This window comes from Babylonia areolata, chromosome 6 (assembly GCF_041734735.1).
Source record: "Babylonia areolata isolate BAREFJ2019XMU chromosome 6, ASM4173473v1, whole genome shotgun sequence".
NCBI classification, from domain to species: Eukaryota; Metazoa; Mollusca; class Gastropoda; order Neogastropoda; family Buccinidae; genus Babylonia; species Babylonia areolata.
This window is the reverse complement of record NC_134881.1, coordinates 24,656,923-24,679,778: the sequence shown is the minus strand read 5'-3', so window position 1 is coordinate 24,679,778 and position 22,856 is coordinate 24,656,923. Positions and strand designations below refer to the sequence as shown.

General features: G+C 45.5%; 1 protein-coding gene across 2 annotated transcripts in view; it reads right to left on the bottom strand.

Annotated features, from left to right (window-relative positions):
- LOC143282853 (cGMP-inhibited 3',5'-cyclic phosphodiesterase 3A-like) overlaps nucleotides 1–22,856 on the bottom strand; it is a 277,131-nt gene that overhangs the window by 79,870 nt on the left and 174,405 nt on the right. Inside the window, exon 1 of one of the 2 annotated variants that reach the window (XM_076588700.1) lies at nucleotides 3,797–4,069. The exons of the other annotated variant lie outside the window; for it this stretch is intronic. Within the exon in view, the coding sequence (XP_076444815.1) occupies nucleotides 3,797–4,054 (258 nt within the window). The 5' untranslated portion in view covers nucleotides 4,055–4,069. Of the gene's footprint in view, nucleotides 1–3,796; nucleotides 4,070–22,856 lie in introns of those variants that run through there. 2 annotated transcript variants of the gene reach the window in all.

Genomic DNA, 22,856 nt, shown 5'->3' with positions numbered 1-22,856 from the left:
TAAAACAAACAAACATGTTAACCAAGTCAAGAAAGATGGACTGGTTCCCTTTGTGAACATTCTGAACCTGGCTTGAGTTCGGCAGTGATGTGGTGGGGGTGGTGTGCTTATGTGTGTGTGCGTGTGGGGGAGGGGAGGTGCGAGGAGTGGGGAGGGGGGGGGGGTTACGGGGGTACACGAGGTCGAGGGTATAGTAGAACAGCCGACAGGTGGGGGGGAGAGGACGTTGGGGGGTCGGAAGGGGGCAAGGGGGGGGGGGGCGCTCGGTGGGGGGGGACTGTGGCAATGAAGGTCGTGTCTTTCTTCCTTATCATGTCAAGTTTCCCGAACACCAAACTCTGTCTCCCTCCCTCCCTTCCTCTCCAGACCCCCCTCCCCCTGAGCCACCCACCCAACTCTTCACCCCAAGTAAACATCCCAAAACCAATGGCCAAAAACACGCAAAAGAGACACACACACACACACACACACACACACACACACAGAGCTACGTTGTTATTCATTCCGAGATATCAGAATTCATGGCTATAAATAATGTACGTCCAGCGAGGACCTTCTTCGCCGACCGACAGATCGGCGACTTCCGAAAATGGAATGGGCCTGAAGTTCGCGTCTCCAATTTTCCTGTCCCCTTTTTGCTTCCCCCCGTTCTGTTTTCCAACGTTGGTTACAGCTAGAGATAAAGGAGAAAGAAAAGAAAAACAAAAAATCATCATTCAGGTTTTTTTCGTGTCTTTTTTAAGGCCTAATGTTTTAAAGTTGAGCAGTCTGCCATGTGCAGAAATATTGGTGTGTGTGTGTGTGTGTGTGTGTGTGTGTGTGTGTCCTGTAGTGCTGAAAACGATCAGACTTATATATGGAGTTGAGCACAGTTGAAGTTGGTGTTAGAGGTATCCATGATGGCGTCGCTGAAGCTGAACGAGTATTGCAAAAAGCGCCAGAACCTACAATGTTGGCTCAATATATACGGGGCTGCGATGCATGCTGGGAGGTCGGACACCCAATGACACAGGTTGGACCACCAACACAGCGCGAGCGGCGATCCTCGCTCGTGGGCAGCCTACCGCGAAGTTTTCCCTTGTTATACAAAGCTCGGTAGAAATAGTACTGCAAATACCCTTATGTGTAAGCCATTGCACAATAGTGCAGAAATTATAATTTTATGTCGTTACACTTTAAAATTTTATAATCATCATGTACACAAAATGTTTGGTGGAAGTGAACAAGTTGGCTTCGAGACAGCGTGTCCACGGTTCAGCCAGGCGGGTCAAGTGCCTGGTTTCTAAACCAAGGTGGCAGAATGGTTAAGACGCTCACCTGCCAATACAGAGAGTCCGTGAGGGTGTGGGTTCGAATCCCGCTCTCGCCCTTTCTCCTAAGTTTGACTGGAAAATCAAACTGAGCGTCTAGTCTTTCGGATGAGACGATAAACCGAGGTCCCGTGTGCAGCACGCACTTGGCGCACTGAAAAAGAACCCATGGCAACGAGAGTGTTGTCCTCTGGCGAAATTACGTAAAATGAAATCCACTTTCATAGGTACACAAATATGTAAGCATGCACTCAAGGCCTGACTAAGCGCGTTGGGTTATGCTGCTGGTGAGGCATCTGCTCAACAGATGTGGTGTAGCGTGTATGGATTTGTCCGAACGCAGTGACGCCTCCTTGAGAAAGTGAAACTGAAAGTGAAACTAAACCAACCTTGCCCCTGAGCTACATGGTCACATCACTATATATATATATATATGTCTATGATCCTTCCTCACAATGGCACTGTTCTGTCAGCCTTGCCCCCCTCCCTCCCCTCCATCTGATGGTGCGGGCTTCCCAGGACAGGTCTATTCTGGGTCGTGTAAACAGGCTGCTTGCTTTTGTTTATGTCGTGGGCTGTTCTTTATTCTTTATTCTTCCCCACAGAACACAACACACACACACGTGCACCCCCCTATTCTGTCACAGCCGAGTCAGCATAAAGTATGAGTAAAGTTTCAGACATCGTACTTTTGCTTTTAAGCCTCAGGGATGAGATCGAGGATTAAAAAACAAACAAAAAAACACAACCCAACCTATTACATATTTCAAGTCTGAAACCAGCACATTATCTCCACAACTTCACGTCAGAGTTTAACAAGTGCTCCACTTTCCAAAACCTTCCCTCTGTTTTCAGACAACAGTCCGATGAATCCCATGCCTGCAAGTACAGCCAGCCAGATACAAAACAGACCACCCCCAACAGAACGGAGCCAGACAGACCGAGAAGAACACAGCACAACAACCAGACCTAGCCAGCCAGTAGTACAGCCAGACCTCACAATGTGCAGTGACTGTGTGTGTGTGTGTGAGCCAATTATGTTGTGTGATGGAGTGTGAAAAAAACGACCACAGCCGCCCTTGTAAGACCAGTAATCACTTAACAGTGTTTTCCCGTGTGTTGGCTGTGCTCTCATCCCTCACTACTTATCATCTCTTTCATCTTCCTCCCTTCAACCTTTCTTCTCCTTCTTTTTACAGGGTGGTGCGAGGAGGGGGCAAGTTGGTTATGGTGGTGGTGGTGGTGGAGGGGGCACGTGTGTACATTACGAACAGCCAGTGCAAGCATGTCCCTTTTGTTTTTTGGCCCCATCATCTGCGCCGTTTCAGTGGCATTCCCCCCACGCCGTTCACTCCGGGTCCCTCCAGTACACAATGACACCTGGGTTCTGGGTTCACGTGTCGTGGTCACAGCGTCGGCAGTTCACAGGGGATCAACGTTAGGTCTCCAGAAGGCCACACACCAGAGGAGACCCTGCACTGCTGCTGAGTCACTTCAGTGTGTGTTCAGTGGTGCCTGTTCTGATTTAACGTACTTAGGACACCACCTACTGACCCCCCTACTGACGACAATAATTACTTGGTAACATAGCCAGAGTTCCCGTATGGAGAACGCCACCACGCCTACCCCTACGACGGTCCCCCCCCCCCCCCCCCCCCCCCAATGAATCTGCCGACAAGACTCATCCCTAGCACGGAAATGGAGATGGATCGAAACTGAGGTCACCATGAGAGCAGGGCATGAAAGGCCACAGACTAAGGGACATTTAACATTTTTTGTATACTGCTGAAGATGGAGGAGGAATGGTGATGATAACGGCGAATCTGCCAAGGATGCCCAGTTAGGTTTGGGACTACATGACAAGGCTGCACTCTACGTTTCCTTTCACAAATGATGTTCCGGCGTTCACCAGGCCCGAGAGATGCAGACACATCCATAGACGCATTCACGAAGTGGGGGATACTCGACTGTGTGGTCCCAGCCTTCCCTTTTAAACCCATGGCATACTTAACACTGGGTAGGAGCCGGCCGAGGGCCGAAAAACCCACCTGCTATTTTTGATGTTTTTTTGTTTGTTTTATTTTGTTTTGCATGTTGTGCTGTGTAGTTCAGAGCACAGGCACAAAGGGGTATGGCCAGCTTGATGTGGACTGACCGCACTGAAATAAACGGGAGAACTGAAGACACCTGTACTGACCTGAAAGGAACGAGCCACATGCATGCACACGCACACAGAGAGAAAAAAACTGGGGAGAGGGAGAAAGAGTGGGATGGAGGGAGAAGGGACAGAGAGAGAGTTGGGTATAAGGAGAGGAAGGGCGCGCGCGAGAGAGAGAGCAGGGGTGGGGAGTGGGGAGGGAGGGGGACAGGGGAGAGAGAGAGGGAGAGAGAGAGAGAGAGAGAGGGAGAAGGAGAGGGAGAGAGACAGACAGACAGGCTGACAGACACACATACAGACAGAGACAGAGAAATATCCCAGTACATACCCACACGAGGTCGTCGAAGTCACACTGCACGGCCTTGTCCAGGGAGGACGCACCTACCCCCTCCTCCTCCTCCACCTCCCCCCAGTTGCCCCGGGACGGGGGCGGGGGAGAGAGGGAGGGCGGGGTCAGCGGGCAGCCCCCGGGCAGGGGGTCCTGACCCATCAGCAGGTGGCGGGCCAACCCCCGCTGCCCTTTGTCCAGCATGGGCACAGCGGCGGGCACGACGGCCTTGGAGTCGGGGTTCCAAAACTGAAACATCCAGCCCCCTTGCCCCGGCCCCGCGGCCAGGCCACCAGGTTGGACAAGGTTCCGTAGTTCTGCTGGACCCCGCACGCCCCAAGGGTTCGGGTCTCAGGAAACCTCCAGGTCACACACACCCACACAGGCTAACCCACGTGGCTACAAAAAGTCTAAACGAAGCGGACGGATATATTCTTTTCTTCAATCTAAAAAAAAAAAAAATGTTTTTTTCTTCAAGAGCCAACTTAAGTTCGTAAGATGACGAAGGGATGTGATGTCGAACAGACTGAAAAGTCTAAACGAAGCTGATGGATATATATATTTTTGTTCCAGTTCTGTTTTTATTTCGTTTTTAAAAGCCCACTTTAGTTCGTAAGATGACGAAGGGGTGTGATGTCCAACAGATTGTGAACGGACGCTTTTCTGTGTGAAGCCTTCAGAAACACCGAGCGGTCTCTGTTGGCACTTTGCTCATCACCAATCCCTCGTCCCAGTCCATCGTCACAACCGTCGTGTGGTGTCGTCTGACCCAGGCCATCATGATGATGTCTTGTCCCTCTATGGGCACTACAAGATTTTCCACACACACCCACACACACAAAATCCACTGGATGAAACCCCCCACACGACATGAACATCCACAGTTCTGATGCTATTTCACTGTCGTTGTCGAGATGAACTCAATAATATTCAAATAAACAACAGATTCCCGGCGTTATGGAAATGTAGGAAACGTCACTCCACATCAAATGTTAGAGCCATTCCTCTTCAAAGACGTTCGGGTTTTCTAACCACACAGTGATCAAACAACAGTCCACATCCATGGGTTTTCGCTCGCTCTTTCAGTGTCATGGAAATGAACTGAATACACTGCTCTTCAGAGACTTCCGAATCCAATCACACAAACAAAATATGACATGTTTGGTGTCTGCATTTCTAGTTTTTGCTCCTTTGCAGTCATCCTCAAAATTCACAGAATTCGGATTCCCTGTCACGCCACACACAACAAAAAGACCGTGTCAAATCCAACCTAGGCCTGATCCCAATCCCAAACCACGGCACCGTCTTGGTTGGTATAAGTCTTCGCGCTTGCAGAGGACGGTGTCCACGCTTGCACACACACGTCTCGTTACGGATCTAAAGAACACTGCAGCACAATGTCAACAGTGTGACAACAAAGAACAACAGTCGACTTCGATACAGCCTTCATGTTAAGTCTGAACGACAGTCAACGTCAATACAGCCTTCATGTTAAGTCTGAACGACAGTCAACTTCAATACAGCCTTCATGTTAAGTCTGAACGACAGTCAACGTCAATACAGCCTTCATGTTAAGTCTGAACGACAGTCGACTTCAATACAGCCTTCATGTTAAGTCTGAACGACAGTCAACGTCAATACAGCCTTCATGTTAAGTCTGAACGACAGTCAACGTCAATACAGCCTTCATGTTAAGTCTGAACGACAGTCGACTTCAATACAGCCTTCATGTTAAGTCTGAACGACAGTCAACGTCAATACAGCCTTCATGTTAAGTCTGAACGACAGTCAACGTCAATACAGCCTTCATGTTAAGTCTGAACGACAGTCAACGTCAATACAGCCTTCATGTTAAGTCTGAACGACAGTCAACTTCAATACAGCCTTCATGTTAAGTCTGAACGACAGTCAACGTCAAGACAGCCTTCATGTTAAGTCTGAACGACAGTCAACGTCAATACAGCCTTCATGTTAAGTCTGAACGACAGTCAACTTCAATACAGCCTTCATGTTAAGTCTGAACGACAGTCAACGTCAATACAGCCTTCATGTTAAGTCTGAACGACAATCAACGTCAACAAAGCCTTCATTTTAAGTCTGAATGACAGTCAACGTGAACGACCGTCAACGTCAACAAAGCCTCCATGAAACGTCTGAACGACAGTCAACTTCAAAAAGCCTTCACGACAGGTCTGAACGACAGCCAACGTCAACAACGCCTTCACGACAAGTCTGAAAGACAGTCGACGTCAAAAAGCCTTCATGAAACGTCTGAACGACAGTTAACGTCAGAAAGCCTTCATGAAACGTCTGAACGACAGTCAACGTCAACAAAGCCTTCACGAAAATTCCGAAAGACAGTCAACGTCAACAACGCCTTCGCGACAAGTCTGAACGACAGTCAACGTCAACAACGCCTTCGCGACAAGTCTGAACGACAGTCAACGTCAACAACGCAATCGCGACGAGTCTTAAGGACAGTCAAAGTCATAAAGCCTTCACAAAACGTCTGAACGACAAGCAACGTCAACAAAGCCTTCACAAAACGTTTGAACGACAAGCAACGTCAACAACGCCTTCATGTTAAGTCTGAACGACAGTCAACGTCAACAAAGCCTTCATGTTAAGTCTGAACGTCAGTCAACGTCAACAAAGCCTTCACGACAAGTGTGAACGACAGTCAACGTCAACAAAGCCTTCACGACAAGTGTGAACGACAGTCAACGTCAACAAATCCTTCACGACAAGTGTGAACGACAGTCAACGTCAACAAAGCCTTCATGACAAGTCTAAACGACAGTCAACGTCAACAAAGCCTTCACAAAACGTCTGAACGACAAGCAACGTCAACAAAACCTTCATGAAACGTCTGAACGACAAGCAACGTCAACAATGCCTGCATGAAAAGTCTAAACGAAAGTCAGCTCAACAAAGCCTTCACGACACGTCTGAACGACAGGCAAAACCAAGATTAAAAAAAAAGAAAAGAAAAAAAGAAAAGCAGAAACAAACAAACAAACAAACAACAACAACAACAATAGAACCACAAAACGTCAGAAGAAGGCAATCCGAAGCCTGCAGAGAAACCTATCACTTGAAATCAACGAGCTTCGATCTGAGGGGACAGGAATCAAGTCCGCTAATGACTGGCACCTACCGGGGAACGACAGCCGACAACTGACCCCCCTACCCCCACCCCACCCCCCACCACCACCACCTCATTCCCCACACCTGTAGAACAGCACTGACGACACGGCCACTTGACACTACAGGGGGGTGTGGGGGAAGGTGGCGAGGGGTTAAGGTTAGGGGAAGGGGGGAGCACACTTCTAGTAAAGTCAAAACACTTCTTCGTTACGAAAGACTGCGCTCACACACACACACACACACACACACACACACACACACACACACACACAGTGAAAAGACGGTAAATTAAAGAAGAAAGAAAGAAAGGAAGGAAGAAAGAAAACACGCACACTTGCTTGCGTACGCACACACGTCACACCTACGCGCGAACACACACACTCTCATACACACACACACACACACACACACACAAAAGGCTTTCAGTTTTAATGGAGTAATTATATCGAGGTATAATATATGTAAATCTGTATTTCTAAAACGGGCCTGACACTTCTAGTAAAGTCAAAACACTTCTTCGTTACGAAAGACACCGCTCACACACACACACAGTGAAAAGACGGTAAATTAAAGAAGAAAGAAAGAAAGGAAGGAAGAAAGAAAACACGCACACTTGCTTGCGTACGCACACACGTCACACCTACGCGCGAACACACACACTCTCATACACACACACACACACACACACAAAAGGCTTTCAGTTTTAATGGAGTAATTATATCGAGGTATACTATATGTAAATCTGTATTTCTAAAACGGGCCTGACATAAAGAACACGATCGCAAACAGAGTGCGGAGTGAAGATGAGGGAGGGGTGGAGAAGCTAGGGTGGCGGGGGTGGTGGTGGTGGGGGGGAGAGAGACGGGAGGAGGATAAAGGGGTTGGGGTGGGGGGGGGGGGGTCAGAGGATCAATAACTACCCCTCAAAAGAGGAGTTTATTCAGCTGTTCAGCAATAGGGGTCGATGCGTATCACTTGGCTGTACTTCACCCAGATCGATCACACACACACACACACACACACACACACACACACAGAGATCAAGATTACATTCGAATGAAGCTGCCCCCACCACCACCCCCTCCCCCCACACAATTAAAGTTTTCCAAATCTGTGTGTGTGTGTGTGTGTGTGTGTGTGTGTGTGTGTGTTTGTGTGTGTGTGTTAGAAGAACAAATAGAAGGTAAAGGTATTCTTAGCCGATTATACACACACACATGCATGCACGCATACGCGAAATCAAGTGTATGCGGAGGAGTACAAATTGGCTTCAAATAGGACAAAACAACAACAACCACCCCCCAAAAAAAACCCACAAAACACACACACACACACAACAACAAAACAAAACAACCCAAGACATTCCATCTTACACAAATGTTCTTCACAGAAAACAGCGCGCTAACGTGTATACTTGCTATAATACAATGGCATTGTTTTATTCTCTTTTTAACCATTTCCCAGCATTCTTCACGCACACGCACACGCACACTCATGTATGCAGGCACTGGTGAAGGGAGGCATTAGTGAATGGAATCTATATCTCTCTCTCTCTCTCTCTTGCACGCTTTAAAAATAAAATAAAATACAGCAAAAACCATCTAGCGTTCCATTCTAACCCTCCCCCGCCCCCTCCCAAATTTGGAACAGTGGTCTATGACCAAAGTTAAAAAAAAAATCGTTTCCTTTCAGTATTCTTGAAACCCTTTCTCTCTGCAACTCTCTCCATTAACACAGCTTCGTAAATTCAATCACACCCACACCAGCACTCATACTCAGATGTTAAAAAAAAAAAAAAGCCAACCAACCAACCAACCAAACAAAAAAACCCAACAACACACACACACACACACACACACAACCACCGCGATTCAAAGTGAATTTTTCAATATCTGATTTATGTCAGTACTGCAACATAACAATGGCACATCCAAATCGCATCGTAATGACAGGATACAGTATCGACACTTCAAAGAGAGAGAGAAAGGGAGGGGGGAGAGAGGGGGAGAGAGGGGGAGGGGGGTGGGGCGTGGGGAGACGAAGAGAGAGAGAGAGAGAGAGAGAGAGGGGGGGAGGGCGTCAGATGGAGGAGAGAGAGGGCTGAGTGGGGGGAGGGGTGGGGGTCGAGGGAGGAGAGGGCGGAGAGAGGGGGGGGGGCAGAAGGAGAGAGAGAGTGAGAAAGGAAGAGAGGGGCAGAAGGAGAGAGAGAGTGAGAAAGGAAGAGAGGGGCAGAAGGAGAGAGAGAGTGAGAAAGGAAGAGAGGGGCAGGAGAGAGAGAGTGAGAAAGGAAGAGAGGGGCAGAAGGAGAGAGAGTGAGAAAGGAAGAGAGGGGCAGAAGGAGAGAGAGAGTGAGAAAGGAAGAGAGGGGCAGAAGGAGAGAGAGTGAGAAAGGAAGAGAGGGGCAGAAGGAGAGAGAGTGAGAAAGGAAGAGAGGGGCAGAAGGAGAGAGAGAGTGAGAAAGGAAGAGAGGGGCAGAAGGAGAGAGAGTGAGAAAGGAAGAGAGGGGCAGAAGGAGAGAGAGTGAGAAAGGAAGAGAGGGGCAGAAGGAGAGAGAGAGTGAGAAAGGAAGAGAGGGGCAGAAGGAGAGAGAGTGAGAAAGGAAGAGAGGGGCAGAAGGAGAGAGAGGGGCAGAGAGAGAGAGAGAGAGAGAGAGAGAGAGAGAGAGAAAGAGAGAGGGAGGTAGGGTGATTGTGGGAGGGAGGGGGCAGGGGGTTACGGCGCCTTGGAAGCGGGAGATAGGGATCACAGCTTATTGATCAGCAGTCTGATCTGGCGGGGAATGGAAGGAAAGGGGGCTTGGGGTGTGTGTTGGGGGGGCACTTTAGAAAAGTCAGTCAAATATTATCGATTTTAATCAATCTCCCTACTTCTCACCAGCCTGGGAATAACACCTTCAAGGTGTAAAATTCTGTTTTTTTTCCCCATACTCCTTTTCACCAAGAGCGATAACGCAACTACACTCGAACAAGATTACACACACACACAGTCTCTCTCTCTCTCTCTCTCCCCCCCCCCCCCGCACTCCGCATTCCCCCACCCGCCACACACACCACCCAATTAGCTGTAGAGCTCTAGTGACATGGGGAAGGGGGTACAGATCAGAAAAAAAACCACTGTGCAAAACAAACAAAATGAAACGGAAATGAAAAAAACAGATTTGGAGTCACATTTTCTGATAGGAGATGGGAGACACTTGAGCAATTTCTATCATTGGCTTAAAAGTCCATGTGACAGGGGAGGTAACGCTCTGTGCCCCCCCCCCCTTTTTTTTCTTTTCATTTCATTCTTTGATGGAAGGAGTGTCCGTCAAACCACAGAGTAAAACACACACACACACACACACAAGTAAAATCCGACGACGCACATTCACGTCAATATGAACACCTCCCTTCGCTCGTCGCTGGACCAACAGAGCACACAAGATAATATCCTTCCAATCGTTCACCACTGATTCCTCCTACCCACAGACATAACATCAACCAACAACTGAACAAAGCTGCGGCGGACTCCCGGCATTTACACAGTAACCACATTGCTGCTTCTTCTCACAGTACGGGAAAACATTTGATAGAGAAGCCATCTGATATTCCCCTCTGGAGAAACACCGGAGGGATGAAAAAAAAGAAAAGAAATAAAAAGAGAGACGCCCCCCACCCCCCCCCCCCCAAAAAAAAAGAAAGAAAAAACAAACGACAACAACACCCAACCCCTCCTCCCCCCTAAAAAAAAACAAACAACAACAACAACAACAAAAAAACCCCAAAAACCAGCAACAAAAAATAAAAAAAAGACACCCCCCACCCCCCAAACAACAACAACATCCAACAACAACAAAACCCCCTCTAACAGAGAAAACCCATACACACACTCCAGAAGACGCACAGAACCACCTCAACAACAACAGCAGGAAGAGGGTAGAACAGAAAAAAGACGAAGACTAAAACCACCTCACCACGCAACCAGCAACGAACGACAATGAATGAGGTACGCTTGAGAGAACTGGGAGACGGGGAGGGAAGGAATAGAGGGAGGAAGGGGGCCTGAACCTCTGAACCTTACCCCCCCCCTCCTCCTCCACCCCCTCTCCCACAAATCCTCCTCCTCTCCTGGTATGAGGTCCTGACTCGAAACAGACAGACGGCTACACGTATCACCGTATCCCTCTCTCTACAACTGTTCCTTCCCTTCCAACTGTACTGTGTAAACGTATGAAGCGTCTATCTGTTGTTGTTCCGCTTCCCGTCAAACTTTTTTTTTTTCTTTTCTTCTTCTGACCCTTCCCACCTTTCCGCGTTTGTGTCTGTATGATCATACAAACTTTGTGGATATTTCTGCCACGTGTGGTGTACACATTGTCAGGAGGTGTGTAGTGTCGTGTCGTGTAGGTATGTGTGTGTGTGTGTGTGTGTGTGTGTGTGTGTGTGCAAATCTTTTCCCTACCCCCCTCCCCACCCTCCTCCTATTTACCGGTTCCACTCAAGACAAGGGAGAACTCTTCGCCCTTGGGGAAAACAGAACAATAATACCCCGTTAAACAAACCTACAAAACACACACTCACACACACAAACAACAAAACAATAAACAAAACAATAACACACACAACTTGAAACTGCAACAATAACACACACACACACAACACACACAAACACACACACGACCGTGGGCTGAGAGACTGCTGTGTGAGTGACAAGCCTTTGGATGTACACATATTTTCCAATCGGATTTAAAAAAAAAAGAAAGAAAAGAAAAGATGTTTTGTATTGTATTGTATTATATTGTATTGCATTGTACTGTATTGCATTCCATTGTATTATATGCCCTGGGTGACTCCCACTCACCAACAACACCAACCACTTAGAGGAGGGACAGCGAGGGATACAGGGAGAGAGAGAGAGAGAGAAACCCAGCACAATGATATTGCAGTCCATGGCTTCATGATGGGAAGAGGGAGGGATTAGGGATGTTACGAAAAAAAGGGGGGGGGGGGGCTGGGGCGGGGGAGAGGTTGGGGGGAACCAAAGGACAGCTTCAGGACTCGCATAGCATAGCTAGCTAGCTAAGCTATATTATGCTGACACCTGAAGGGGGAACCTTAATCAGTCCTGTCGTGTTGACAAGTCCCAGGTGATGAGGACTACTGGTTAATCACACCTTCGGGGCAGGGGGTGGTGGCTCGACATCAGTCAGTGTGGGTGAGGGGGTGAGGTGGTGATGGTGGTAACTGGGTAGTAGCGGCGGCGGCGGCGCCCCCTACCCCACCACAACACACACACACACCTCCAATAACCCCTTTTCTCCACCCTATCTGGGAATGTACGTCATTGCCACAATCACGCCATTCTCGTGAAGTTTTGATCGCCTGGCTAGTCATTCATTATTAAAAAAAAAAAAAAAAAAAAATTTAGTCTACTTTCTTACGAGTTGAAAAGTGGTGTGTGGTAAGGACTGGGAGGTGGGTGTAGGGCTGTGACGAGACACTGTCTTGTGTTAAGTCTCAGTGTTCCCAAAACCATATAACCATAGCGTCGCAACGATGGAAGGGGGAAAGGTGAAAGGTTGGAGTGGGATGTCGGGTAATGGAGGATGGGGGTGGGATGGGTGGGATAGAGGAGTCGAGACAATTTCCGTTTTGTCACTCAGACAGACAGACAGACAGATAAACAGCACGCCAAAATGAGGTGCATGCGCCTGAAGGATGAAGGTGGGGGGAGAGAGGAGGTGAGGGCGGCAGGGATAAGGGGAGTGAAGCGAGAAGAGACAGAGAGAGAGAGAGAGAGAGAGAGAGAGAGACAGAGAGGGAGAGAGAGAGAGAAGAAATAGATAAGAGAAAGTCAGAGACAGAGAGATAAATATATAGAGAGAGGGAGAGGGAGGGAAAGAGAGGGAGAGGAAATAGAGAAAGAGACAGATGGAGAGAGAGAGAGAGACAGAGACAGAGAGAGAGAGAGAGAGAGAGAGAGAGAGAGAGAGAGAAGAAACAGAGAAGAGAAAGACACAGATACATATTGATAGATACTTAGAGAATGGGAGGAGGGAGGGAGGGGAGAGAGAGAGACAGACAGATAGACAAAGCAGAGAGAGACAGAGACAAGAGAAAGAGAGAGAAACAGAAACCTCCCACAGACGGCTGTCTGTGGCTGACAGCCTTATTCATCAGTCCAAGACCCGCTTCCGTGAAGGGCAGTTAACATGTCAGACGCTTGTCTGGGGTATGCACTCAAAACCACCCCAGCTTGTTCAAGTCCTGAAGGTCATATACTATTCAACCGTTCATGATTCTTCCTTTTCCCCAAGGTTTCCTCATTTCCCTGTTGTTAATTTCTTCTTCTTTTTCTTGTCTGACGCTTCAAGTCAGCTCTTGAAGATGCGGTTTGATCTGACGCGGCATTCCCCGATACTGGCATTTGCTTGTCCTAACAATATTGTTATATCTGTCTTTCCACTGGACTGTTTAACTCTCCATACGAACGGCGAAAGAGACAACGTTAACAGCGTTTCACCCCAATTACCATCATCAAAATATTGCAAGTGGAAGGCTCTTATACTGAAGAGGTGAATGTTGACAAAGAATACCACAATTCTGACGACGGAAGCTAAAGGTTGGGTCATTCAGACACCCACTGGACATCCGAGGGGTCTGTGTAGAGGAGAAGAGAGGACTGGCCGTACAGAGTGAGTTAACACTGAGAACGGGTTGTTGACTCGACAACTGTTTCTTTTGGTGGCTGAACTCTGATGCAGGACGCAGTTGCTAGGATGACAAAGAGAACCCGAGAGAGACTAGGCGTGATGATACCTGCGACTGCACTTGCTACGAGTGCTAATTAGCCAACGGCTTTCTTACTATAATACTAGTACTTGTCTATCAGGTAAAATCACCCTTCCCGAAACCGCCGTCTACCCACGCGCGCGAGCAAAAATTGCACACGTACAGTCTCTCCTCTTTCTCTGCATGACGCGCGCGCGCGCGCACACACACACACACACAAAGTTCCTCTACATCTCTCTATCTCAATGCAAGGAGAAATTCGAAACAGCGCTCACACAGAAATTCAATTACACACGTGTTTAATCTCTTCCTTAGCCCCCTCCACTTGGTACACAGGCGTTCCTCCTATCCCGGCTTTATTCATGAGAATACAAAATGGACGATGCGACTGTCAACCACGGACACTCTGAGATCCCGTAACCACTTCCGCTACACCCACCCACCTCTTGCACTATCTCTGTAATAAGGAAACAGAATCCTTTGTCACTGACTCCTCAGTAAACCCTTCCACCGTCAACCTCCTGCGGTAACACCCACCACACATCAAGGCGGCGCATGCTCCACCCACCCCACCCCCCTCCCATCAAAGTGAGTGAAAGGGGGGACAGGGGGTGGTGGTGGTGGGACTGCAGACTTCTCCTCCCATGAGACGTTGACAGGCGGGACACAGGGCAGCCCTCACTGGGTCATCTGTCTGTCCTGTCAGCCACCACCCTGACAGGAAGACTCATGGACCGGGTCAGGGAAGAGAACAGCGAGATGGTGAGGGAGTGAGGCTGGGGGTGGGGGTGGGGGTGAGGGGGTACGGGGGGGGGGGGGGGGGGGGGCTGGGTGTTGGCTGCAAGAATAACAGAAGGAAAACGGGTTTCGGCTGCTAACCCCCCCCCTCCCCCCCGCCCACAATACCCCTCCTCCTTCCCCCCACCCTTTACCAACTCCCCACAACTCCGCTATCCCCCCCAACACTGCTCCCCCCAACCAAAATTTCTCTCTCCACACACCTCGCTCAATAAAAAAAACTGTTTCAGGTGTAAGAAACAAGGCAAAATACAGCAATTTAAAATACAGATGAGTTAAAAAAAAAAAAAAAAAAATCTGACCAAAACAAACCTGTGCTCTGTCAGGTTAAACATACGATTAAGAAAAACAATGCCGAGGCAGTTTTTTTTTTTTCAATTATTATTTTATTTTAATGTAAAACAAACAGGTCACAGCGAAGCATGAGGAGCTACCGTTGTAGGAGCAGCACGAAGGAACAGTAACAGTAAGCGGGGGGAATCGTGGCAGCAGAAGAGGCAGTGGTAGTATAGCAGCTGCTAGCAGCACACAGCGCTAAGACAGACAAGCCCACTGAGCCGCAGCAGCAGTATATTAGCAGTATCAAAACGAGCACAGTACGAACACTGAGATAAATATGTTCACATCACTGTGCAATGTCTTTTGAGTACGAACCTGCCTGGCATAACCCCGTGCACCAGCCTCCGTGAGACACAGAGAGAAACACACACCACGCTGATCACCTGGTTACTTTCTTTTTTTCTTATTCTTTCTTTTATTATTTTTTTTAAACACTTTTCACCGCCGCTAAATCCCACACAGTAGTAGAACACACACACACACACACACACATACACACCAAAAAAACAACAACAAAACCAACAAAGACAACAACAAAACAAAAAACAACCAAAAAACAAACAAACAAAAAACAAAACAAAAAAACAAACAAAAAACCCACGAAGTCCCGTCTTCCTTCCTTGAATATTTCGGTGTCTCTCAACATCTTCATCGGCAATCTAGAGGAAAGTCTTGGTGTTGGAGGAAAGGAAAGGAAAGGAATGGAGAGAGAGAGAGAGAGAGAGAGCGGTGAGAGCGAGAGAGAGAGAGAGAGAGAGAGAGCGGTGAGAGCGAGAGGGTGAGACAGAGAGAGACAGAGCGAGAGAGAGAGAACACCGGGGCAAAATAATCTTAAACTTTCAATTCTGTGTACTTTAAAAACAAAAACAAAAAACAAACAAAAAAACACACAAAAAAACAAACAAACAAAAACACAACAACAACAAAACACACACACAAACGAACAATATAATAATGTATCCCGAATCACACAATCTTTACCTCCACCCAAACCTCAACAAAACAACCAATACTGTCCTGTCCTATCCTCTCCACCAGTCATCCGTTACCTTCACGTGCCAACCGCTGCGCGTCCCGGGCAGCCCCCCTAAAGGTTAGACAGACCGACCGCCCCCCCCCCCCTCCCACAGCCCCCCCACACCCCCCACCTTCTGGCCTAAAGTGCTGGTAATTGGACTCATCACCCCCACCCACCCCCAACCCCCTGTACAAAACTGTATCCATAGGCTAACCCCGGGGCAAAATAATCTTAAACTTTCAATTCTGTGTACTTTAAAAAAGAAAAAAGAAAAAAAAAGAACAACACCACACAAACAACAACAAACGAACAATATAATAATGTATCCCGAACCACACAATCTTTACCATCGAGAATCACATCAATCTATACAATACATGACTGATGAGGACGGGCCGAATCTCTCCTCCAACGTAAATCCACCCTCCTCCACCCAAACCTCAACAAAACAACCAATACTGTCCTGTCCTCTCCTCTCTACTCTCCACCAGTCATCCGTTACCTTCACGTGCCAACCGCCGCGTCCCGGGCAGCCCCCCTAAAGGTTAGACAGACCGACCCCCCCACAAAATCCCCCCCCCCCCACCTTCTGGCCTAAAGTGCTGGTAATTGGACTCATCACCCCCACTCACCCCCAACCCCCTGTACTATACTGTATCCATAGGCTAACCCCCCAGGCCAACATGACACAGCACACACTCGTGATGCTTTTGTGCGCAGTTCAGAACGATAGTTCTATCCGTTCCATTCATGTGGCTCGAGATGTGTCACTGGGAGATTTGTTCTGGTGCATGAAAAATAAAAGTTGTACGAGAAAAAAAGAAACACATACAAAAAGCCGTAGCAACACACACACACACACACACATACAAACAACAACAAAACAACCTGGGTGGATAATAAAGACAAACAAAAGACAAGAAAATTGGGGGGGGGGGGGGGGGGGAATGTTAAAGTTTTTTTTAATAAAAGGAAAGGAAAAAAAAGAAGCAAACAAACAACAAAAAACGAAAACGGAAAAAGAAGAAACTGTACGGAAAGAGCTCATGAACCTTCCCAAATCTTTTTTAAAATTTTAATTTTAATTTTTTTTTTTTTAATATTACCGCAGTCAGTATCAATCATCAACGTTCATCATGTCAACTGCTCTGTCTGACTGCCTCTCTGTCAGTAATGGCACAAGCTTAACAACATTAACGAACATCTATTATTGCTGGGATTAAAATTTTTTTTTAAAACTGGCTCATGTTTTTAGTTTCAATTCAGCTTGATATGTCAGCTTCTCGACAAGAGTTTGCGCGCTAGCCCTCTATGTTTTTGTCTCTCAACACAATGCAAAACATCCCTTAAACAAGTGAGGCAAGGCCTTCAAGACTCACTTGTGATACACTTAAAAAAAAATCTAATCGTTAAAATGTGTTCTGTATTTGTTATTATAAAGCTTCACGTTAAAAAAAAAGAAAAAAAAGTCCTAACCAAATTCGAATTAAGTCCCCTAGCATTAATTACAGAGTAATTTCCCTTTTTTACTATCTGCACCAAAACGTTTGCAAAATAAATAAAATTTCCATGCTTAGCAAAAGAAGTTCCTGTTTGAACAAAAAATGATAATAATGATTGCTCTTGTTGGGTCAGAATATCAGATCAAAGTGCCAAGTTTAGAGAATACAAAAAATATAAATATAACAATAAATGCAGTTTGCATATAATTAGGCTTCATTTATTATTTTTTTGGTGCCCATCCCAGAGGTACAATATTGTTTTAAACAAGATGACTGGAAAGAACTGAATTTTTCCTATTTTTATGCCTAATTTGGTGTCAACTGACAAAGTATTTGCAGAGAAAATGTCAATGTTAAAGTTTACCACGGACAAACAGACACACACACACACACAGACAACCGAACACCGGGTTAAAACATACTCACTTTGTTTACACAAGTGAGTCAAAAATATATATATTGGGGGTAAACTGGTAGTTAACAATGCTCCTTGTTTCTGTGTTGAAGAGGCGAGGAGCAGCGCGCGCACACGTGTGTGTGTGTGTGTGTGTGTGTGAGCGCGCGCGCGCGCGTGAGCACGTGTGAGCGCGCGTGCGGTTGCACAACTCGCCTTTGTCAAAGGTTGTGTTTGGATACTGTGGGTGGATTGGTTGCCATCTGTCACGGTCGGTTTTCAAATCATTCTACAAGCAGCTCACGAGGCTCTCAGTAACGTGCACCTTTTCCCCACACGAACAGGTGTCTTGTGTATGCCGACTGCTGTAAGACACGGATCGATGCCAATCAAGGACAGATCCCAACATTCCGTGTATCACACATACCACTTGAAAACAAAAATAAAAAAGAACTAATCAAAACGGCAGTGGAAGGGTGGAACAGGGAAAGACAGGATGGGAAGGGAGGGAAGGAGGGACGGAAAGAAAGAAAGAGAGACTCTGTGTGTGAGAGAGAGAGAGAGGGGGGGGGAGGGATAGAAGTAGGGAGGGGGATACACACATACAGAGAGAGAGAGAGAGAGGCAGACAGACAGAGTGAACAAAAGGCGTTTTGAAAAGGGGTTAAACACGCGAGTCGTTCTTTCCAACCCCACTAAATCAGGTCTTGAACCATCTAAGTGAGTTCACTTTCTCAAGTTAACCACGTAGTGATCATTCCTTAAAAAAGAAAAAAAAAAAAAAAAAAAAAAAAAAAAGCACAGGGGGGGGCAGTGTATAATTTAATGAAATATCATACAAACTATCTAAATCGTTTACCAATCACTTTTTATCCCTCCTACCCCCCACCACCGATCTCCCTGTCATGTCCTTTCAGGCAGAAAAATATACCGCTCAATGTATACGAACTTGGCTCAGACCTTCAAACGATAAAGAGGCAAAAACCCGTAATAAGCGACCCCGGCCGTTTCCTCCGAACGCGCGTATAATCTTGACAATGAAAGGGACGAGGTAATGAGATCGATCAATATGATCATCGGGATCAATGATAGCCAGGAGGGGACGGAGCTAGCCAAGAACGGCCATAATATTGGCTCCGGTCTGAACTGAACTGAACAACTGCTTTTCAGCTCGCGAGCAAACGAGAACATCATATCAATTTATATGATGTGTAATAAACTTTTTTTTTTTTTTTTAAAGTGTGTGTTGTGAGAAGCTCTCGTATTGACCCCTCTGCGTGTGTGTGTGTGTGTGTGTGTGTGTGTGTGTGTGTGTGTGTGTGTGTGTGTGCGAGCGTGTGCGTGCGTGTGTCTGGCAAATCATCTAGCTGTTCAGAACAGTCAACACCATTACGGAAACATATCAGCTCACAGCAGTCTGCATCTGATCAAACATCAAGCTGTTCAGAACAATCAACACCATCCTGCAAAACCCCTGTCAATACACGTCAACCAACATTTGTGAAGACCAACTCCAATCAGAGAAAAGAATCAATCTCACCAGTGTCTGCAATTTCCGATCCTTCTGATTTTGTACTTGGAAGTATAATCACGTTTTTGGAAAACCTTTCTTATCAGTTTGTCAGCATCATGAAAACCATAACGGGCGTCATGACGTCCTCCATCTCTGAACTGAAATCAATATTGTCAAATTGCCGTGTGAATTCCAAATGAATGTATGTAAGGTAAATGTGTCTTTATTTTTTCTTTTCCTGAAGTACATTAGACAGATACTCTTTATTCTATGTATCTATTCACTTATGCAGACAGCAGGATGTAATGATGATGGGTGTGGCGCAGGCCTATTTCGCTTTTTGCAATGGAACTGTAGAAGTAAATGTAATTTTGACTATCTGATCCATTTTCTGCAAGATCACAACTATCATATAATTGCCCTCCAGTCCCTCAATTGTTATAAAAGCAATCTCCCTAAGTTAGAGGGTTACTTCTACCCTCCAGTTATTGATGAAACAGAGCGCAAAGGAAAAGTTAAAGTTGCAACCTATATTTCAGATTCAATCATATATAAAGCTAGAAAACCACCATGTTATAGTATAGACAAACGTTTGTATTCTTCAACTATAGAGCTTTCTGTCTTAGATAAAACATTAATTGTAGTTAACTGTTACTACCCTGATGGAGTTTCAAGAGGTGAAGCTGACTGGTTAATGGATTTAGATTTATCCCATAGCTGGATAATTCTAGGGGATTTTAATGCGCACCATGCCTTGTGGTCGGACAAAAATTGCGAATTCACAACCAACAATGAATATCTAGCGAATACCATAGTTCATTCTAACTTAACTATATTAAATGATGGTTCAATAACAAGAATCGCTGATCGGGCAGATCAAAAAAATTCTTCAATAGACATCTCTTTGGTGTCGACTGATATAAATCCATACTGTGAATGGCAAGTTCTCAAAACACCACTGGGGAGTGACCACCTTCCAGTTGAAATGGTATTATCTGTAAAACATGAGATCATAATTAAAGATAATATGGGGTTGAAATATAATGAAAAGAAAGCAAACTGGGATCTGTTTGGTAATATGCTGGCTTATTACTCTGCTGATTTAAATTTCAACACTGATGTTACATCACAAGAAGATTTAGAAATTTGTTATCGGTCTCTAAGGAATGTTATTCTGAAGGCTGCTGATGGTTCAATTCCAAAAGTAAAGTATATAGCCAATCCAAAACGGTCTGGTAATCCTTGGTGGAACAGCTCATGTGAAATAGCAGTCAAAAAGAAAACAGAGGCTTTCAAAACTGGCATAGGTATCGAAAAATCGAATCCAAAGAAAGAGTATCAGAACTGCACAACAAGTATAAACAGGCTAATAGTTTTAGTAATAAAACAGTGGCTGCTGCCAAAAAGATGTACTACACAAATCTGATTAACGACTGTACTAGCAACCCAACTGCCTCTTCAAAACTGTGGGGAGAAATAAAGCAAATAAAGGGTGTCTATAATCTTCCTGATCCTCCTTTGTATGAAAATGATATGGTGTATAAAACTAGGGAAGAGAAAGCCGAGTTATTTGCGGATACATTCGCAAAAATGAGTCAGACAGAATACTTGCCATCCTATGAGCAAAAGAGAAGGAAACAGTTTGAAGATATGAACTGCCCCTGTGAAATGGATAAGAATGATAGCAGTGCATCTTACATTAATGCAGACCTAACGCTGGGGGATCTATACCGTGCTCTCAATGCTGTTAAGTCAGGGAAAGTTGCGACAGGCTCAGATCCAATATCGTACAACATGATCAGACATTTTCCAAATATCTTTTTAAAAAGAGTGTTAGATTTTTTTCAGATTTGCTGGAATTCTGGTATCCTTCCAACTGATTGGAAGAAAGCAACCATAGTACCTATTCACAAACAAGGAAAACCTAAATCTAGCCCTTCCAGTTACCGACCTGTTTCGTTAACTCCCCATCTTGGGAAGGTTTTTGAGAGAATTTTGAAAACTAGATTAGAACACTTTCTGGAGAAGAAAGGAATTTTACCTACTTTCCAGGCTGGTTTTAGAAGAGGTAGGGGTGTTACTGATCATGTCGTCCATCTAACTTCTCATGTTAAGAAGGCACTCGCAAAGCGTCACTCCACGGTCGCAACTTTCTTTGATATTCATAGAGCCTATGACTCTGTGTGGCACTATAAATTGATTCATAAAGCAAATACAGTAGGGTTGGGAGGTCGATTTCTAAAATTTCTTAAGTCATTCTTATCCCAGAGGACATTCCAGGTGAGATTAGGGGGTATATTATCCAGATCAAGGTCCGTCAATATGGGTGTTCCCCAGGGAAGTGTGATTTCTCCCACTCTGTTTTCACTAATGCTTTATGATATGAAAAATATCAACACAAATGGTGCCACATTAGTAGCTTATGCAGATGACATAGCTCTCTGGAAGAATGTAAACTGTAATATTACAAAAAATACATCAAAACGAAATAAAATTATTAAGCATTTTCAAGATGCCATCGACAACATTGTGGAATATATGAAAGAAAGTGGTTTTCTCCTGTCTGCTGAAAAGACTGTTTTCGTCATATTTACTAAAAAGTTGATTGAATTTGAAGGTAGGGATGCTATTAAAATACAGGTAAATGACACTATCATATATCCGAATAAACAGGTGAAATTTCTCGGTGTTATCTTCCATTATAAACTTTTTTGGACTAAGCATATAAACTACCTTATTGAGAAAGCGAGGAAGAAAATAGCTCTATTACGTGTGCTTTCTGGAATCCCTGTTATAAATTGTGGCAATAATCTGATCAATGCTGCAATGGGACTAGTCCGCTCAATTATATCATATGGTCAGGAAATCTATTTCACTGCTTCAAACTCTGATCTTCATAAACTGACAAGTATTGATTCCTTAGCTTTTAAGATTGCACTTGGGTTACCGCGATGGGCTTCAATCGACAAAACATACAAAGAAGCTGGTGTTTTGCCATTACCTGAACACAGGAAATTATGTGCCTGTAACTACATGGTAAGGGCTAGAGCTGTTCCAAATTCGGTTGTCTCTGAAATTGATGAAGAAACGTACATCTGTAGAGAAATTCGTAACAAAGCTGTGTACACGTCCTTGTTCGATTTTACTAAGTCAGTCTTTGAGAGTTGCAGTCTGCCTCTTTCCCAGATTGCGAAAATTCCGAATTGTTTTCATCCGCCTTGGCTGACTGAGCAAGCAAATATTATTTTTACATATGGACAATTAAAAAAGAGTGACAGTCCACTCATTATTGCCTCTCGGGCCAAAGAACTAATTAATACACGTTTCAAATATTACCTCCGTGTTTTCACAGATGGATCAATTAGCAGTAACTCTGAAGTTGGAGCCGCTTTTGTAATCCCCGAGCTTAACATTAAAAAGAGATTCCACTTAACTAAAGGTTGTTCAATTTTTACTGCTGAATTGTTTGCAATTCTGATGGCTTTCACCTTTTTTAGTGATATGCCTCTTGTGCCTGCAAAAATCCTTATACTGTCTGATTCAAAATCAGCATTGATGGCTTTAAATAATCAATCTTCA